Raw genomic sequence first — 18,457 nt, 5'->3', positions numbered from 1 at the left:
CAGGTCCAGTTATCCCTTATTAGTGAAATGTAGGCAGTGCTTAGAAGCCAGGCTCTCTAGGGGTAGTGTGGATGAGCAGCCAAGGCCTAACTAGGAGACATGCAAAACTCATGCAATATCACTACAGTCACATAGTACTCACAAACATGAAAGAAAATACTCAGTGTTACAAAAAAAAAGGTACTTTATTTTGGTGACACAAATACCAAAAATACCATAGAGACTGTACTCCCTTAGGAGGTAAGTAATACACAAATTATATACACTAGTATCCAAAATTAGGCAAGAAAACAGTGCAATTAGTGAAAATGACAATAGTTAGAAAAGGACTTTAGGGGGAACACAAACTATATACTAAGAAAGTGGAATGCGGATGTTGGTTTCCCACCTAGGCAAGTGTGTAGAGGGGTCCTGGGAGTACTAGAAAGCCACAAAGGTAAGTACTAGAACCCACCCCAGTGTCCAGGAAAGCAGGAGTAAAACACAGTAACTTTCCCAGATGACACACAGACATGAGAAAGAAGATTATGCAAGAACCAGAAGAGACTGCAAGACACCAACAGTGGGTTCATGGGCATCACGACCTGTGGAAGAAGGGGACCAAGTCCAAAAAGCACAGAAGAGTCCAGGAAAAAATGAGAGCCCCTGCTAACCTGGATGAAGGAGCAAAAGCAGAACCACAGGTGAAGAAGAACATTCAGGATTGCACCCAAGAAGGCACAGTCAGTTTCCTGGTTGGTGCAAGCGTTGTCCCACGCACGGATGGAAGACTGCAGTCTGGTTTGTGTTGCTGAAGTCCGCCAACAAGCCTTGGTTAACGCAAAGGTTGCAGTTAGCGGAAAATGGTGCTGCCCGGGACCAGGAAGGACCAGGTAGACTCTGCCCATGAGGGGGAATCAGAGGGGACTCTCAGCAACTCAGAGAGCCCACAGAAGACCAGGCAGCGCACACAGGAGTCCCACCGCATGGGGACAAAGAAGGTGTGAAAGAAGGCCCATGCAGCACTACAACAAAGGCTCCTACACTGCCGGGGAACCACTCAGGAAGCTGTGCGTCGCAGGACAGAGTGCTGGGGGTAGGAGCTGCATGGTGCACGAAGAACTTTGTGGAAGGATGCCAGCAAGCCTTGACAACTGCAAAAATCACAGTGCATGGGGGTACTGTCTTGCGCGGGGAGGCAAGCTCTTACCTCCACCAAAGTTTGATAGTAGGATGTCAGGACCGATGGGACCACTTCAATTCACCACCCATGATGCAGGATCCATGCAGCTCTGCAGGAGAGGTGATGCAAGCCACCGGTTGTTGATGCAGTAGGTGCCTGCTGAAGCAGGGGAGTGATGCCTTCACCCCTAGGGAGATTCCTTCGCTCTTGTGGTACAGGCTGAAGACAGGGTGTCCTCTGAGGATGCATGACTGGGAAACAGTTGCAGATGCTGTCAGGAGTTGAAGATACAACGTTGCAGAAGTCGTCTTGGCCTCTTTGATGCAGCTTGTAGTGTTCCTGGAGGGTCCAGATGCAGTTTCTTCAGTGAAAAGGTAAAGTGGAGGATGCAGAGGAATCCTGCTGGAGTCTTGCAATCCAAATCTGAAGAACCACCCAAAGGAGAGACCCTAAATAGCCCTGAAAGTGTGATGGGTCACCTAACCAGGTAAGCACCTATCAAGTGCGGGCTCTGACATCACCTGCTGACACTGGCCCCTCAGATGCTCCCAGAGTTCCTTACCATCCTTGCAAACAAGATGGCAGAACCTCTGGAGGAGCTCTGAGCACCACCCCTGGGGGCACTCCTCTTTCCTTTGTCCAGTTTCGTACCAGAGGAGGGATTTGGGGTCCCTGAACTGATGTAGACTGGATTATGCAATGAGGGCACCAAATGTGCCCTTCAAAGCATTTCCAGTGGCTTGGGGAAGCGACCCCTTGTCCTGCAACATCTATTTCCAAAGGGAGAGGGTGTAACACCCCTCTCCCAAAGGAAATCCTTTGTTCTGCCTTCCTGGGCTCGAGCTTTTCAAGCAACAGGAGGGCAGAAACCTGTCCAGGAGGTGGCAGCGGGTGTGGGCTGCCTGAAAACCCACAGGAATGGAAATACTGGGGGTCCTCTAAGGAGCCCCCAGAGTGCATGGAATCATACAACCAATGCTTGCAAAAGCCTTGGGGTATGATTCCAACATGTTTGATACCAAACTTGCCTATGCTCGGGGTTACCATTATGTAGCTATGTCTAGTACACACAGAAAATGGTGTCCCCCTACTCACGAAGTCTGGGAAAATGGTCCTGGAGGTCATGGGGGCACCTCTGCTGGTGCAGGGGTGCCCTCACACACTGGTACTTTGCACCCTGCCCTCATAGCTGCAGGGCCTGCCATAGGTGCAACTTATAAGAGACCTGGTGCAGTGTAAATGGCAGTGAAAAGGGCCTTGCACCCTTTCATGCAGGCTGCAATGGCATGCCAGCAGAAGTGTTTGCATGGGCTTCCTGTGGGTGGCAAAAGAAATGCTGCAACCCATAGGGAACTCCTGGAACCCCAATGCCCTGGGTACCTAGGTACCTTATACTAGGAACTTATAGGGGGGCACCAGTATGCAAATTGTGGGTGAAATACTGTGTTAACAGTAACCAACAACCAAATTTACAAGGCGAGAGCATAAAACTGGGGTCCTGATTAGCAGGATCCCAGTAGACACAGTCAAACACACTGACAAATAGGCCAAAAGTAGGTGTAGCCAAGCTAGAAAGAGGCTACTTTCCTCCAATGGGTTTATCAGAAGGTACTGAAGACAACAACATGAAAACCTACCTGGACAACTGGCTGATGCTAGGCTTTGCACGATAAAGACTATCTAAGTTCATCAACCTTAAGAAAGCATGCAGGAATATAGGATGCTCTCCCTCCTATGAGTGCTCCCCGTAGACCAGTGGTGGTGAGACTACTACAATATAAAGACAAGAATACACTGCTTCAGTAGGGGCACACAGCTGGAGAGAACAAAATATGGTATAGCAGAGTGAGCATCTTTCACAGAAAAAATGCCTAGGTGAAGCAGATGTAAAATACATGCTATTTTATTTAGCACAGCAGGATACAATAGTACAAGATAAGATATCTTTCTTTGCAGATCCCCAAGTTGGCCTGGGGCTGTCTAGACCTATATGTGTTACAATCACTGTCCAGGAACAGCCTACGCCAGACACAACTGAAAAAAGAATCTCAGAAAGCCTACCAAGAAAAGACCCTCCTGGAATTTGAAAAAGCTGAGAGAATTGTGGCGGTGGAGGCAGTACAGGCAATGGAAGACACCAAAGCTTAAAATTACTCCTGAAGCACCTGTTGGCTTGAGTACTGGCTCTGACTCTGAACAGTCTTTAGCTGATTGCAATGAGCTGCTCATCTGGCCCCTGAGATTTGTAAATGACATGTGCTAAGGTTGTCTGCTAAAGCATCAGGAAAGAAGTGAGGATGGAAGATAAATAGGATACTTAAGAGACATCAGACATCAAACACAAGCTCATAGATACAATTGGAGTGGAGCAACAGAATTGAGGGAGATCTTCAGGCTAATCTACCTCACTCTAAATTCTACCCTCTCTTATTGAGTGGGGAACTGCATGTTCGGCAGAGATAGCACCAGCAGCAGATTCTGACATCACGTTCCCTGTTTCTGGCTACTTCCGTGGAGATTAATACTGTTGTGAGGTCAGGAGCTTCCATTTCCAGGAGGACACGGCTGGAGTGCCTCTGGAGAAACATGGCTTTCGCAGCAACTGGGAAGTGCAGTGCAGAGCGGGCAAGTTAGCAAGGAGAGCGGAGGAGAGTGGAGAAGAGCAGAGGAGCGGCTGTTCGCCTGCTATACGGCCCCCTGTGGTGACAGGACCAGCGGACGCTCCCCTCCAGAACCAGTAGAGGTCCGCAGCAGAAGTCTGCAGAGGTCTGCAAAGGTCCAAGCTGCAGAGGTCTCTGCCCACGCTGCGCCGGAGGAGGAGGAGTCGTGTGGTTGTGGCCCCGGAAGCCCCAGAAGGCTCAGCAATATGGATACAGAGGTACGGATATATGGCACAGAGGTGTGGAGGGCAATAATGAAAAAAAAAGACCGGAAAACTGCAAAAAAGGGAGTAAAAAGGGGGGTAACAGTTGTCCAGATATCTCCTTAGTCACCCGCACCCAGTCCCTTGCGCGTATTACCCGCATCACCACCGTGTTCCTGCTCCACAAGTACCAGCATCGGCATCCATTTTAGAACAGTCATCAGCACTTAAAGGCAAAAAGGGCACGAGGAGTGCTTGGAAGAGGGAAGTCCACTACAGAGAGTGAGCCAAGGCCCACTGCGGAAGCGGCCCGAGTAGGCTCGGGTACGGCTTGCCATGTGACCTGAGTGCCCCACTTGCGCCAGTAGGTTTGGTCTCCCAGAGACCTATTAAGAGGCTATGTCCTCATGTTAGTGGTTAGGGGAGCTCCTCGCAATCAGGTAGCATGTCAAAACCCCCCCTTCAAACTTCAATAATCCATAGTAATCTTTATTTTCCCTCCTCCTCTTCCCCCGACCAACTAGTGCTGCTCTGCGTGCTCCTGCCCCTCGATTGTTGAGGTGTGGCAGCACTTTCAGGGTATTTTAGTATACCACATCGATTGAGTATTTTTTCCAGTTTGCTTAGTGGCAAAGTGAATATACTGAATATTGGTGGAAATCCCAGATTAAAGGATTTAATCGTTCCTCGCAAGGGAGTATGTGATCAAGGAGAGAGAGAACATTGCACCCACAGGCAAAAAGAAATAAGAGGAAACAAAAATCGCCTATTATGCAATCTGTGAAGTCAAGGCGATCAAAAATCTCAGAGGAGGAAAGTTTGACTCTGATTTGCCCCGTTGCACGTATGTTTCAGAAGAGAGCAAAACCGCAGCGTAAATGTGACCTTTTGCCAGACCCCTTGGAAGCGATCTTTTCCTCCACCAAAGACCAAACAGCTCTTCCACTTCCCATTTCACCAACGAAAAACAAATGCAGCACTGTAATGGGAAAGGGAGATAACTCTGGGTTAGATGCTGGTCAAGTGGACCCAACAAATGTCCAGGTTAATTTTGCCATTCTTCAAGCTCTCGAGGCCCGAGGGGCATCTCATATTTTGACCTCATTGAAATCAAATGACACCACGGGGAGGAACTCGACGAATCTTTGCAGGAATCAAGTCGAAATAGAATCAGATGGGAAAGGGGCAAAAAACTCCCCTGAAAATCTTAGTAATTCATTGGTTGATAAAGGAAATGACTAGGGCTCAATTACTGATTTGGAGCTATTGATGATGAGATCACCCTTTCCTCTACCATCACCCTCTCTCAATAAAGCCAAAAATCTTCTGAAGACTAAAGATCTGATCCCTCTAGATGTACATGTCATTATTAAAAAGACTACAGCCCCAGAATATTCCAAAATGTTGGGTAGTAAATAGCCAACGGGGGCTCTCAAAGTTATCCCAGCAATCAGTAGCAAACTTTTCCGCACTCCTTAGAAACAGCAGTCATAAGTTCCAGTGTGGGCAGTGGGAGACTATGTAATGAAGAGCAGATATGTTCCCATAAGGGCCAAGGTAAATGCTTATCCAGCGACATAAACAATTATTCTATATCAGAGTCTGTGGATGTGCCACATACAGCACAGATCACTGCAAGCAATTATCAGTCCAATTTACCATCTCAAGGCAAATTAGGCTCAAAGGAGAGTGACCCAATGTTAGGTCAACAATATGACTGTCCCATTCTTGAAGAGATCAACAAGGGTCCTTTAGACCAAGATAAAGTTTGGGACACCTTTTTTAAAATGTCACAATTAACTCTGGAAGCTCTATCCTATCAGTCTAGAAAGATGGAAGTGCAGATGGACTTACTAAACATAATGGCGCACTCGGTTGCTGGTATTGACCAAACATTGGCTGAATTAAATGCTTTCATCAAATGAGCCCAGACCTATGCCGAAACGACAGCGCATGATCTTATCTGCGCCCCTAAAATCAACAGGTTACCCTCTCTTCTTGAGGTTATAAAAACTTTGATGACCGACTTTAAAGCTAATCTGGCCACCTCAAAAAGTTATGATATGGATTTAAATTAAAGTTAAGTATGGGTGAGCAGGTCGGGATTGGAAACAGTGAAGAGGAAGAAGGGGATAAAATATAGGTTGGTAAACAAAAGGACTGTCATTACCATGGTAATGAAGATTTTATACAGTCACTTGGTATAACAGTGGATGATGAAAGTAAGGATTATCATAGTCCCTTTAACAAATGTATTAGAGTGCCATCAGTAAGTGAGTTTTTAGGAGCATGGGGGGGGGGCATCCGACCAATCTCTTTTGTCTCTCTCTTCCCCCTCGTCCCTGCCTGTAAAAACCCAACTTCAACAGTTAACTGAATTATCAGAAACTAAAAGGCAAAGAAAAAAAGAAAGGCTAGAAAAAGGTTGAAAGTTCCTCTTAGGACCTACGATGTAGATATGCAAATTATTCCAATTTCTGCTAGTATTAATATCGAAAAAGGGAACAATTTTAAGAACAATGCAAATAATGGGGGAATTATTAACGACTAAGGTGTACCCTTTATTCAACAATCAAAAAGAGGGGTCCTTCACTTTAGAGTCAAGCGTGTCCTCCCCTCGTTTAGAAGAGGCAGAGGCTACATCAATAATGGGGTATGCATGACATATTAAATCGTGGGAACATATTAAAACTCTTGCCAGCCATACCCCGCTGGAGAATATTCAATCTGCAGACATAGACTCCACAGAATTTTTAACTGAGGAAAGGACATCACATAGCCCCTACCAAGAATCCACTCTGGTGACTTGGGGCCAGATCTAGGAAGCATTTTGCACGTTGCAAACAGTGAAAATACCTGTTTGCGACAAGCAAAATGCACTTTGCAATGCACAAAACCTGTTTTGCGATTCGGTAACCTGGTTTCAGCTAGCTGCATGGCAGATTCCACAGGAATGAGTAAACCCTTAAAACCTTATTCAATTTTGAGGAAGGCAATTGGAAATTTTACACCAGCTATTTATCATCCAATAAATGACACGTTAGATAATGGACAGGGCCCTGGGCAATTAAATATAGGATGGCTTTCAGCGGCTCTTCACCACGGTGCAAGCCCCTGACAAAATTCCTATTCATTTATATCTCCCAAAGTTAATTGTCATTGTAACGCATTAAAAATCTGTTCCTTTAACATAAACAGGATAAGTACTAATAATCAGCGAAAAGACCTATTCCTGTTAAAAGCCTATAAAATTGTCCTTATTCGGGAGACTTGGGCAACAAAATCTTTCAAATTTGATAGCTTTTTGGGTAAGAATTTACTGTCCTTAAACTTATAGCGCTACTATTAACTGGGTTACAAGAACCCGATGTCGCGGAGCTGCTAATAGCAGGAGATTTTAACATGAAGCTACTGCAACCATATGACAGAGAGGAACAGATAGTAAATCAGGACTTCATATGGTCTGTTCAACAAAAAACTTTAGGGAATCAAGTTAAGGGCAGGGGAGAGGCTAAAGTGGTCACTTTCGTCAAAGATTTGGAGGGTCCGGCCTCCGAATCTTGAACAGGAGATACCCACAAGACACTCCTCAAGCTCCTAACTGCTATGCCTTGGGATATCAGTCATTAATTGATTGTGCAATGGTTATCCTGCCACTGGTGTTAATTGCTTCTTAAGGACAGATTTAAGTGATTATGACTTGCAAAGCATTTAGATAAATTATAGTGTTCTTTAAGCATAAAACAGCTATTACCTTTCCTAGGAACCTTATCTCAACCAATCACAAGAAACTTCGGTGGCGTGTGGATTTAATCAAAATTATTGGGAAAACTTCTGATGAACTACTTAACCAAATTAGATGTGATTCAACAAAGGAACCAATAACCCTATGGTCATTATTCCTGGAGAAGTTTGAAGCTATATTTCTTTCTGACCCCCGCGTAAACCTTACCTGCACTATGAGTTAGAGAAGGTAAAAAACAGAGATAAAATTAAAATAACAGCTGTTACTACACTATTGAGGAAAAAGAGGAACAGCTTATTAGGATTGACCAAAGAGTATTCTAATGATCCCCATATACAACAAGACTTAAAAGTCATAAATAGTCAATATCATAAGAAAAAATAAAGAAAAGGCAGGTCTTTTGGGCAAAGGCCTATTTCTTAAGTAACCAAAATAACTCTGAGGCCTTTTGGGGAATGATTAATAACCTAAACAAGGCACCTACAATTCTATCAAGTTCAGATATCTCTGAGTTATCGTGGCACAATTTTCTGACTCAGCATTTTAATCAAGATATACAACTGAAAGAAGAGGCATTTTGCATATGGAGTCTATCAGTGACTCATGGGTTGCAATCGGACAATAATTCAGTCAGCTAGAGACCTAGGGATGACATTGATCAAATATTCTCCATTCCTCAGATTACAAAACTTATTAATAGAACCAGGCAGGGCGGGGCCCCAGGTCCGAATGGGATCCTAAATGCTTTATATAAAACCAATCCATACTTCTGGGCAGAGAGGCTGGTCACGATCTATAATAGTGCATTGGAGCGCAAAACTATCCCATGCTCCTGGAAGGGCACCATTATCCACTCGATTTGTAAGGGAGGTGATCATGCCAACCCCGAGAATTATCGTTTAATCACACTAACCGACTCAGAGGCCAAATACTATGCGGATGCCCACTTGGAAGACCTTCAGACTTGGACTGCTGAAAAAAACATTATTCAGATCAACCCATCAGGCTTCATCAAAGGGCGTGAAACAGCAGTAAACATCTTATCCCTTACCGCCATTACAGGCAAATGTAAACAAAGAAAACAACCTCTGTATGTATGTTTTGTGGATTTTAAATCCGCTTTCGACTCTGTACAGTATAGCCTGCTGTGGGCAAAATTAAACTCCTGAGGTATCCCGTTGAAATTATTAAAAGCAGGACAGATGCTGTACTCCGACACATGGATTAGAGTGAAAATTGGGGATGGTACCTTTCTATTAAGGAAGGTGGGGACTGAACGTGGTCTTAAACAATGCTGCGTCCTAGTACCCTATCTTTTCAATCTTTTTTTAATTTGATCTGTCCTATATATTAAACGGGGTAAATGCGCACCTCCCAAAGATTGGGGATCTCTTAATTTCAAATTTGCTTTATGCTGACAATGTTGTTCTTCTAAGCTATACAAAAGTTGGATTACAGCATTTGATAACGAAATTGGCAGATTTTGCAATACAAAATGGTTTAGTTATGAATAAGAAGAAAACAAAAATTATAGAAATAAGCAGCAGAAGAAAGAAAGCATATAAGTGGTAACTACAAGGCTCAAAACTGCAACAAGTTAAATTGTACAGACACTTGGGGGTTTAATTAGATGAGAGGGGGTCTTTTCCCCCAAAAAAAATTGACTTAGTACGAAAAGGAAACACTCTGCTGCTTGCTTTTCATTCTTTATTAAGAGTGCTAGATGGCCCCAGTTATAGACCATTGTTACAAGTGATAGCTGCTAAGTTAATTCCAAGTGTTACCTATGATAGCGAAGCCCTGAGGGGTAGAGACACAATCACCCTGAATAGGATAATTGGGAACGTTTTTAGATCCCTTTTCCACCTTCCCAAGAAAGCATCTCAGGCCCAAATAAGGCTGGAGTTTGGGTATGTGAATCAAGTGATTGCAAGACATTAAATACATTAAAATCTGGAAAAGCATGCAACTTGCAAACGAAAATGGGTTAAGTCAAGCTCTCTGGAAAGAGTTAAATATGAACCTGAGGTCCCTCTCACGGTTATATTTAGAACAGTCTCTGGATGATTTGGGTGCCCATTCGTTATGGGGTCAGAGCTTGCCAGTGGCCATTTTTTGAAAAAACTAATCAACATATGGTGAAACAAAAAGTCCTTGGTTGTGGATAAGAGTCTCCTTGTGGGTAGGTCCCATTCATGATCTATAATAAAGGAGTATAGAGGGTTAAAATGCCGGTTGTACCTGGACCTGGGCTGGTCAACAAAAGAAAAAGATCTATTTATTAAATATAGATTTGGTCAACTTCCTGGAGGTCAAGATTTTGCACAATAGGCTAGCTCAGGATGATCATCCTGCTCTCTAGGCCGGAGTGGATTTGGGGATCTTTTACACCTGATTTGAATATGCCAAATCTTAGGGCAAAAACGAAGAAGGTACCTTAAGGTCTTGTTCAATCAGAGACGCATACGTACTTGTAGGCAGGCTGTGATTGCCTGCTTTAACTCCTCGGATACTTCATTGAATGCGAGGTTAGTAAAGTTTCTAAGTCAGGCCTCGAAAAAGCTGGAAGCTCGAAGTACGTTAAAATCAGTGGTGGGTGTTGAATGAGTCTGAGTTCTGGTCATAAGATTTTATTAGTTTTAGAGTCATAACTGACGAGACACCAGCCGACATATAGTTGTTTTAGTTTATAGGGTTCTAGCCAGTGAGATATTGGTATGCTCGGACTTTTACCTTATTAAATAAATCAACATTGGACTGTTTTAAGGAGAAAAAGTATTGATCTTTTATTTTTATATGTATCAATAAAAGTGTAATGGAATTTTAATTGGAGTTTTAAAGGATTGTACAAATTACAAGCTTTTGTATTATAAAATATATCTGTGACATTGGGTATGGGTTTGATATGAAATTGTATTGTGTTTAATGAGCATTATGGTCTGTGTAAAGGTTTTAATTAACCAAGCACGTTAATAAAGTAAGTAAGTAAGTTCAAATATTTAAATATGGGATGAGTGTTAAGGGTTGTTGAAACATTAATTCAATAGTTATGGGAGGAAAAAATGAAAAGGGGCACTACACAAATATTTTTACTGAGAAAATGGTAGACTGCTTTTGATACTAGAAGTATACTTGAGATACTTCAGCACAAGATATACACATATATAAATGCAAAGAAAGTTGTCCTCGGACCAAAAGAACACTCCCAACAGGTTAATATTTATTTTGGAATGCAGTAAAGCCAGCAACCAACAGCGAAGCCAGCAACATGCAGAGAATTTGTTATCATTTCTTCAGGCCTTAAGCGCTTCAGACATCTCTGTCCTTGTTCACAGGCCAAATGCTTGAGTTCAGCATATAATTGCAGGCACCTAATTACTCTGTTAAATACCAATTCTGCCCTTGGTGGGCCTCTAAGTACAATTACCGGGATTGATTGGCTGTCAGCACTTCAACCAGACAGTGATGGCAGCGATCTTCGGACCAATATACATGATAGCATCCATTGAAATGCATTGAAGTGAATGGCAGGTTTTGAGGGTGCAAAATTGAGAGCATATGGAGGGTGATAACCAATTTTAGTTACAACATAAATCATTTGTTGATAAGGCGATTTTACCCTGCAAAAAAGACTTCTGCTGGGATTTCATGAATCATGTTTGAGAGAAAAAAACTTTCTCATGATTTTCCCATAGAGGTTATGAAAGGTGCTCCAGAAGCTAAAATGAAAGCATTTATTCTGTAAATTCACACTATCTTTCTCAGCCATATGAAAATGAAGTCTAACATTGGAGCGCTAACAGTCTTACTTATTGCAAAAGTGTGGCACATCTGAAGCTATCTTGATTGAATCAAGCTGGTAAAACCTAAAACATTTAGGGCCTCATTTACAAGAATCTGACGCATTGGCTTACACTTCCCTGTTGGCTTGCACTGCCCTACAACCCTCTAATGACACAAATTGATGCGGTGTGTTTACAACACAGAGCTCCATGGCACGTTTCCATAACTGAGTCAGAAATTCTGACACATTTGTGGTGCTAAACTCACGCATCGATGTACTAGCATCAAAAAAATTACGCTACTCTAGCAATGCCAGGAGGCCCCCATTGAGAAAAGCCCTGTGTCAGTTTTACTATTGCTCTGAGGAGGAGGTAAAATTCTGATGCAGTAAAGTCGCAGAATGACACAGTGAAATGTTGTGAATTTCACTGTGTCAGATCTGCATGGCTTTTCCTGTGGAATTGCCTACCTTGCATACCTTATACTTGGTGCAAGTATAATGTGACACAAGGCTTTACAAACAGACACATTGGGCCCAAAGTGTCAGTTTGTAAATGTGGCACAGTGTAGAGCATCGCTTGTATTTAAAAAAATTACACGATTTTGGCTCAGAGGCCTTGTAAATGAGTCCCTTAATTTGAAAAGGAACAAAATGAGGGGGTTCATAAAAAGTATGGTTAGTGCGGTAGAAAGAAAAAATAGGACAGGTTTTTTGTGAGTTCTCATATATCTTCCTGTTGTACTTCAACAGGAGCAGCCTGTGTGTGTGTTCCCCTGTGTTCTACTGCAGCCACAAGTTACTTCTTGCAATCTGCAGCACACATAGAAGTGCCAAATCACCATTGTAGATTGTTTTTTGTGCAGGAAGGGACACCTTCCTGCACATAAACAATCATTCTCTTCAACACAGATACCCTTGCACTATGGCGCAAGGATGCCTGCATTGGCACTGGTAGCTAAAACACAGAAGTGCGCCGTATTTTTGTAAATAGGGTGCATACCTCCATTTCAGAACTGATGTAGCATGGCGCTGCCAATTTTGGCACAGTGTCGCACTGCGCCAGTGCCAGATAAATATGCCCGTATGTACCTCACACATTCCCACAAACAGACAGGGTAGGTTCCCTTTTGTTGTAGCTTATTAAACCTAAACAGAGAAGCACGAAACGTTACAGAGATCAGAAATGACTTAGGCATGATAGTGTTTGCACAAAATTGACTTAATGGTGCCTTCCTAAAGTTCTATTTTGAATGATACAGGGGAAAGACAATAGAGGCAGATGATTCTATCAACCTCAAATGAATGACACTAATCCGAATTTTGGAGAATGATAGTGAACTGTTGAACAATCCATTAACCAATGGGGAAATTAAAAGAGCTGTGAAAGAAATGACCAAAAATACAAAACCCGAGACACAATATCCTTCAGAAAAATGTTATTGTACATATGCATATATACTGGGGCCATGGGTGGACTCCATGTATTTGGCTGCTTTGGGGATGGGTACACTTCTAGCTCTAACAGGGGGGTTGTAATAATCTCAGTAGTGAAACCTTAAAGGGACCTGTTAGACAGGGCCTCACATAGACTATTGTCTATGCTCAATAGAGATTATTAAAGATTCAGCAAAATGCTACCAAGAGTTATAAAGTCACTGTTACCAGACTTATCACATCCACATCAAAATGGATTTATCCCCAAATTCCACACCTCTTTAAATTCATGCCATCTCTCAGAATTGCAGAGGAGATTCCATGTGACCATCCAGGTTCAACAGTGTTTTCTGTAGACCCGGAAAAGGCATTTCATATGTTTGGTGCATGGTACTGGATCTCTTTACTATACAGTGACACCACTGCAAGTGTCAAGATGGGTAAAAAAGTGTGACCATAACTATATTATGCGGAACAAGGCAGAGTTGTCCGCTTCAGCCTATGTTCTTTGCTTTGGCGGTAGAGCCTTTTGCTAGCATTATGTGAGCGGAAGGAAATGAGAGAAGGCTGCAGCTGACCGATAGGGAAAATACCATTGCTCTATATGCAGATGATTTTTTGTTTTTTTTGTAGGAGACTGAAACCCAGGTCTGCCTCAGATGACAGATAGTCATAACAAGTTGAGAAAACAGTTGGATTATAGGGTTAACTGGAACAACATGTGTACCTTCCCACTCATACTGATTTTGGATAATCTCCCACCCAAATTGGTAGATACAGGCATACTCTGGGAAATTTATGTTTAAATAACTGGGCACCCAATCAGACCTTGATCTACTGTCTGTGCACGTGGACAGGGTATTACAATCCCCCAAGGAATGTGCACCATCCTGGAACACCTCACCAATATCGGTAACTGTTGAAATAGATCTCTCCAAATTGGTAATACTGCTGGCCTCCCACATTACTTCAAAAACCCTACCACAGTTGAAGTAATGTCGGAGGCCAGCAGTATTACCAATTTGGAGAGATCTATTTCAACAGTTACCGATATTGGTGAGGTGTTGGATCTCTCCAAATTGGTAATACTGCTGGCCTCCGACATTACTTCAAAAACCCTACCACAGTTGAAGTAATGTCGGAGGCCAGCAGTATTACCAATTTGGAGAGATCTATTTCAACAGTGGGTGCAGACACCTTAGAAAACTGTCTCTCTACTGCCCAATCTGATCTGGAGATCTGATAGACATTGGGTTGGACTACCAAAACTCAAAACTCCCAATTATGGTTGGTGGTCTCAGCACAACAGATGTTGAACAATATCATAAATAAACACAATTGAAGTATTGAAGTGGGTAGCGCTTTAGCTTGCAGAAAAGTGCCTTGAAGAAATAGGTCAATTGGGAGTAGATGGGACTAAATAAATACTATTTTGCTGACTATAAAAGGAGATGGAAGAACAAGGAATAGGGAGGAAATTACTCTGGATGGGACTAATATGCTGGAAGAAAAGCAACATAGTGACTAAACATCTACCACTATATCCCCTGTCGCTTCCACTGCTAGGCCTGCCTAGTCATCAAGGCCATCTTACAGCCTAACAATTGGAGACCTGGACTAGAGCTAAAGTGGGAACTGTAGGTGATTGCTATGTTAAAATGGAACAGCTGATAGAGGAATTCCACCCCATAAATTCTTAACAAACAGCTGCTCCATTACCAGCGATATATGGATGCAGTGGAATATGGGTGATATGGATGGTGTGATACATAAATGGAAAGTAAGCTTGGGGAAGGGAATAACCTATAAAGAATAGGAAATAAAACTAGACTGTACCTAGAAAATTTCAAAGAGCACTTTATTTCAGTACCTTTAATTCAAACACAGACACAGGACACATATTGCCCCCAAGAGGCTAAACCAAATAAGTGCACAAATAACCCTGTCTTGCTCTAGATGTGCCCTTAATTACACAGGCTTCTTTCATTTGATAGGGGAAGGCACTATACTCAATGAATATTGGAAAAAAGTAACACGTTCTAAAGGAAGAATTACATCATCCCAATATGAACTTACCAAAACATTGCATGCTGGGCCTGGATATATGCCCTAAGCCAGTAACTGACCACAATAGTTAAGATGAAATATCATGTGGCAAACATATGGTGGTAAGAATACTGAGGACAAGAACAGTGATGGTAAGTTTCTATGGTTAGGTAAGGCTTTACTATACTTAACTCAACGAAACGTTAACTTGGCAATATATATCAAATGTATCTTCAAGGTGCGTTGTTGTAGGTTTAAGAATAGTAAATTTATCCTTACCTAATTGCGCGGAGCTACTTGATATTCTTGTCCTTAATATTTTTGCTATGATATACTGGCCACGTGATATTTTTGTCCTTCATATACTGTCATAGTTCTCCGAAACCAAAGAAGGCTGGAAATGTATTCTCAGATCTAGCATTATTGCTAGAAAAAAGAGCCATAGCTATATCCCGGTGATCAGCAATAGCCTCACGACTCCAGTGCAGACAAAGGGAAATTAAAATTTGGATGACGAGCGAAAGCTCTGCATTACACAGTAAAGTAAAAAGAAACCTTAGAATCAGTATTAGCCACATTTGGCATGAAGATAGAAACACAACACCCACACATACTGAGACTGCCCAAACCCCCAAAATAATAAGGAACAGGATAGGACCCAACAGACATAGCCCCATAACCCTGTCTGAATTGTCAGTGTTTTACACTGGGCATTTCCCCAGGGATCTGGCGGCATTTACCTTATTTTCCTTTTTCTTCATTTCAAGTACATGACTACAACTGACCAAATTAAAAGATGTGCTGAGTAATTTTGCTAATCATAGGAATATCATATTTAGATATAAAAATGCTTGTGGAAAATTGGTATTGTTAATTGGTTTGAAATATGTATAAATGCAGGTTGTAAAAAAAATGATGCCTCTAAGGGGTAACCAAACTCTACCACAGATGGCTCAATCTATTGTAATAATAGACAACTTGCTTTGTTACCTCTGCTGAACAGGTTACCATACTTGAGACTAAATATGTAGACGCGAACTTGCCTTTAACAGAGACTTGGATGTTTCTTGTCACTGGACCTGTATCCTCTCCTTCCACGCTCACAGTATAGATGCCAAAATCCAAAAGTCCGGCATTGGAAATGTTAATGGACCCATCACCGTAGACTTCCAATCGTCCTTTGTAGGCTTCATCAATCAATATAAAGTCATTGCCTTTGTCCCATGTGACAAGTTTTTTTTTAGCCTTGATCCAAGTGATGATGGGTCTCCACAAGGGAGGAGCAAATGTGATGGGCAGGCAAATTAAGCCACCAACTGTAGTATCGACAGCAGTCGGGGAAAATATGGTGATTTTGTCTGTAATGACAGAAAACAGTGTTGCAGGTTTGCACAGTTTAGTCAAGGACTCAGAGAGTGAGGAGGGAAAGCTGTGCAAAAGAGCAAAAGTATAAGAAATATTGATATATGATGTTTGCATTGATAAAACCATTAGAGAGTAACAGATCAGTGAACTGGAAACCTTATGGGAGAAAATAAGGTGAAAAATCCTGTCCACTCCACTCTCACATGTTACTTAAAAGACCTTGGTGTAGCAACCTCCCCAGCCTGAGTACCTGGCAATGAATATGTCATACACAGAGCTATGTATTACAAGTCTTTATTAATCTGCGTGTAACAGCGAACTCAACATTCACACCTACATTCAGTTCTCCACAATCTAACATTTACAGCAGAGCTCTGCTGAGTCCTTCAGGAGCCAAAAGGGTTCCATCATTCATACTCACATGACAATACACTTGGGAGTGAAGGCAGTAGGAACAGCAACATTGGTTAGTCTGATTGCCAAAAGAAATAGGCAAGATGGAAATATTCACATCCTAATGACTATAGAAATCAAAAACCTTGCCTTCCTCTCCGAGGACCAGTCAAACCCAAGTGTAATAGAAGAGCAACTTTAAGCACAAACTCTCAACCACCAACAGCATATTCCACAAAGCTTCATGTAGAAGTAGTGGAATAGAGACAAAAAATACATGAGATTGGTGGCAGTAGACAAAGCATATGGGAGAGAGCTAATTCCTGGAAACATGGTCATCACATGCTTTAATCTAGTTATGGCTAACTCACTGTTCTGAGTTGAATAAAATAAATACCTTTGATTTGGATAATAATAAGCACATGTATAATTCAAGTAGTTGGACAGAAATCATTTTAAAATTGGAGGCTAGCATGTTAAACCTACCCCCACCAGGACACTTGCCAAAGTAGTCACTTTCTCCCTTTGGTGATCTATCAAATTGCTTTCTCAACCCTCTTGGATTGACAGTTTGTTATGAGAAGTTTTTAAGATGCTTTTGGCTGCAAATTCACTTGAATGTACTCATACACACTACGCAGAACTCACTCACCCTGAATGTTTACTTGGGTCATTGCTTCTGCCAGAATCTGATCAAGTGGTCCTTTCGCTGTTACCGTGTAGTTGCCACTGTCTGTTAACTCAGCACTGGAAATATTGATAAAGCCTGGGTAGAAGATCTGTAGTCGGTCTTTGTAGGCGTCATTGATCAGTGGATTTGTAGAATTGACCACCCATGTCACCAGAGTGGTTGAGTTAAATTTCCAGATGATTGTCGGAGTCAGTGTTGTGAAAGTGTATGTGATTGGAATGGAGATCACATATCCTTTCAAGAGGCCCAGCGTGCTGGGGGTGGAAATGTTGAAAATGTTAAACGCTGTGGAAACAGAAGGGTGCTCTGGTTACAAATAATAAAAATGGGAAAAGATCAATGAAATGAAATGTAAAGAGAAAGTATGGCATGCAAGAAAAGTAAGACAATAAATGAGATCACAAGATTTAGAAAGTGGTAGCAGAACCTTCTGGCCACTCGTGTGGCTCAGTAGTTATAGCTGCAACACCAGCAGAGGGAATTCCACCAAATTTAAACTGTGTTACCCCTGCTGCTTTTGTTTTACCCTAGAAATTGTTCTAGCTGGCATAGCAGGAGTCAGCTTAAGTGTAAAATTTCAGGATGACATCTCCACCATTTCTAAAGGTCATTGTAGAAGTACTGTCGGAAAATGTGGGTAGTTGGAATTAACTCCTAAAGAGGAGGCACATTTTCAGCACTCACATCACAGATTTCCCTGACTTCTCTGACATTTGCAAAGTTAAAAAAAGGACAAGTTCTCAGTGACCGCACAAATCAGGACCTCACTGCCAATTATGATCTGCCCCTCCATTCCTTTCTCACCATGTCACGTAATAACTATGGTACCTTTGTATTTATGCTGGTTTTTCAAATTGTGCTCGTTACCCATGCTAACCAGTAGTAAAGTCCCTCTGCTCCGCCTTTAAACATAATTGAATTGGCCTCTTCCTAATTGATATATTAAACTTGCCTATAAGCCACTAGTATATGCT

General features: G+C 42.2%; 1 protein-coding gene across 1 annotated transcript in view; it reads right to left on the bottom strand.

The window, feature by feature from the left end:
* The window catches only part of LOC138246527 (uncharacterized), a 601,223-nt gene that overhangs the window by 256,760 nt on the left and 326,006 nt on the right, over positions 1-18,457 (bottom strand). Inside the window, exons 5-6 of the mRNA XM_069201183.1 lie at positions 17,445-17,768; positions 16,078-16,392 (exon numbers count right to left, since the gene is read on the bottom strand). Of these exons, the coding sequence (XP_069057284.1) occupies positions 16,078-16,392; positions 17,445-17,768 (639 nt within the window). The remainder of the gene's footprint in view (positions 1-16,077; positions 16,393-17,444; positions 17,769-18,457) is intronic.

This window comes from Pleurodeles waltl, chromosome 7 (assembly GCF_031143425.1).
Source record: "Pleurodeles waltl isolate 20211129_DDA chromosome 7, aPleWal1.hap1.20221129, whole genome shotgun sequence".
Classification (NCBI taxonomy): domain Eukaryota; kingdom Metazoa; phylum Chordata; class Amphibia; order Caudata; family Salamandridae; genus Pleurodeles; species Pleurodeles waltl.
Note: the sequence above shows the minus strand (reverse complement) of the source record. Positions and strands in the feature narration are given on the sequence as shown.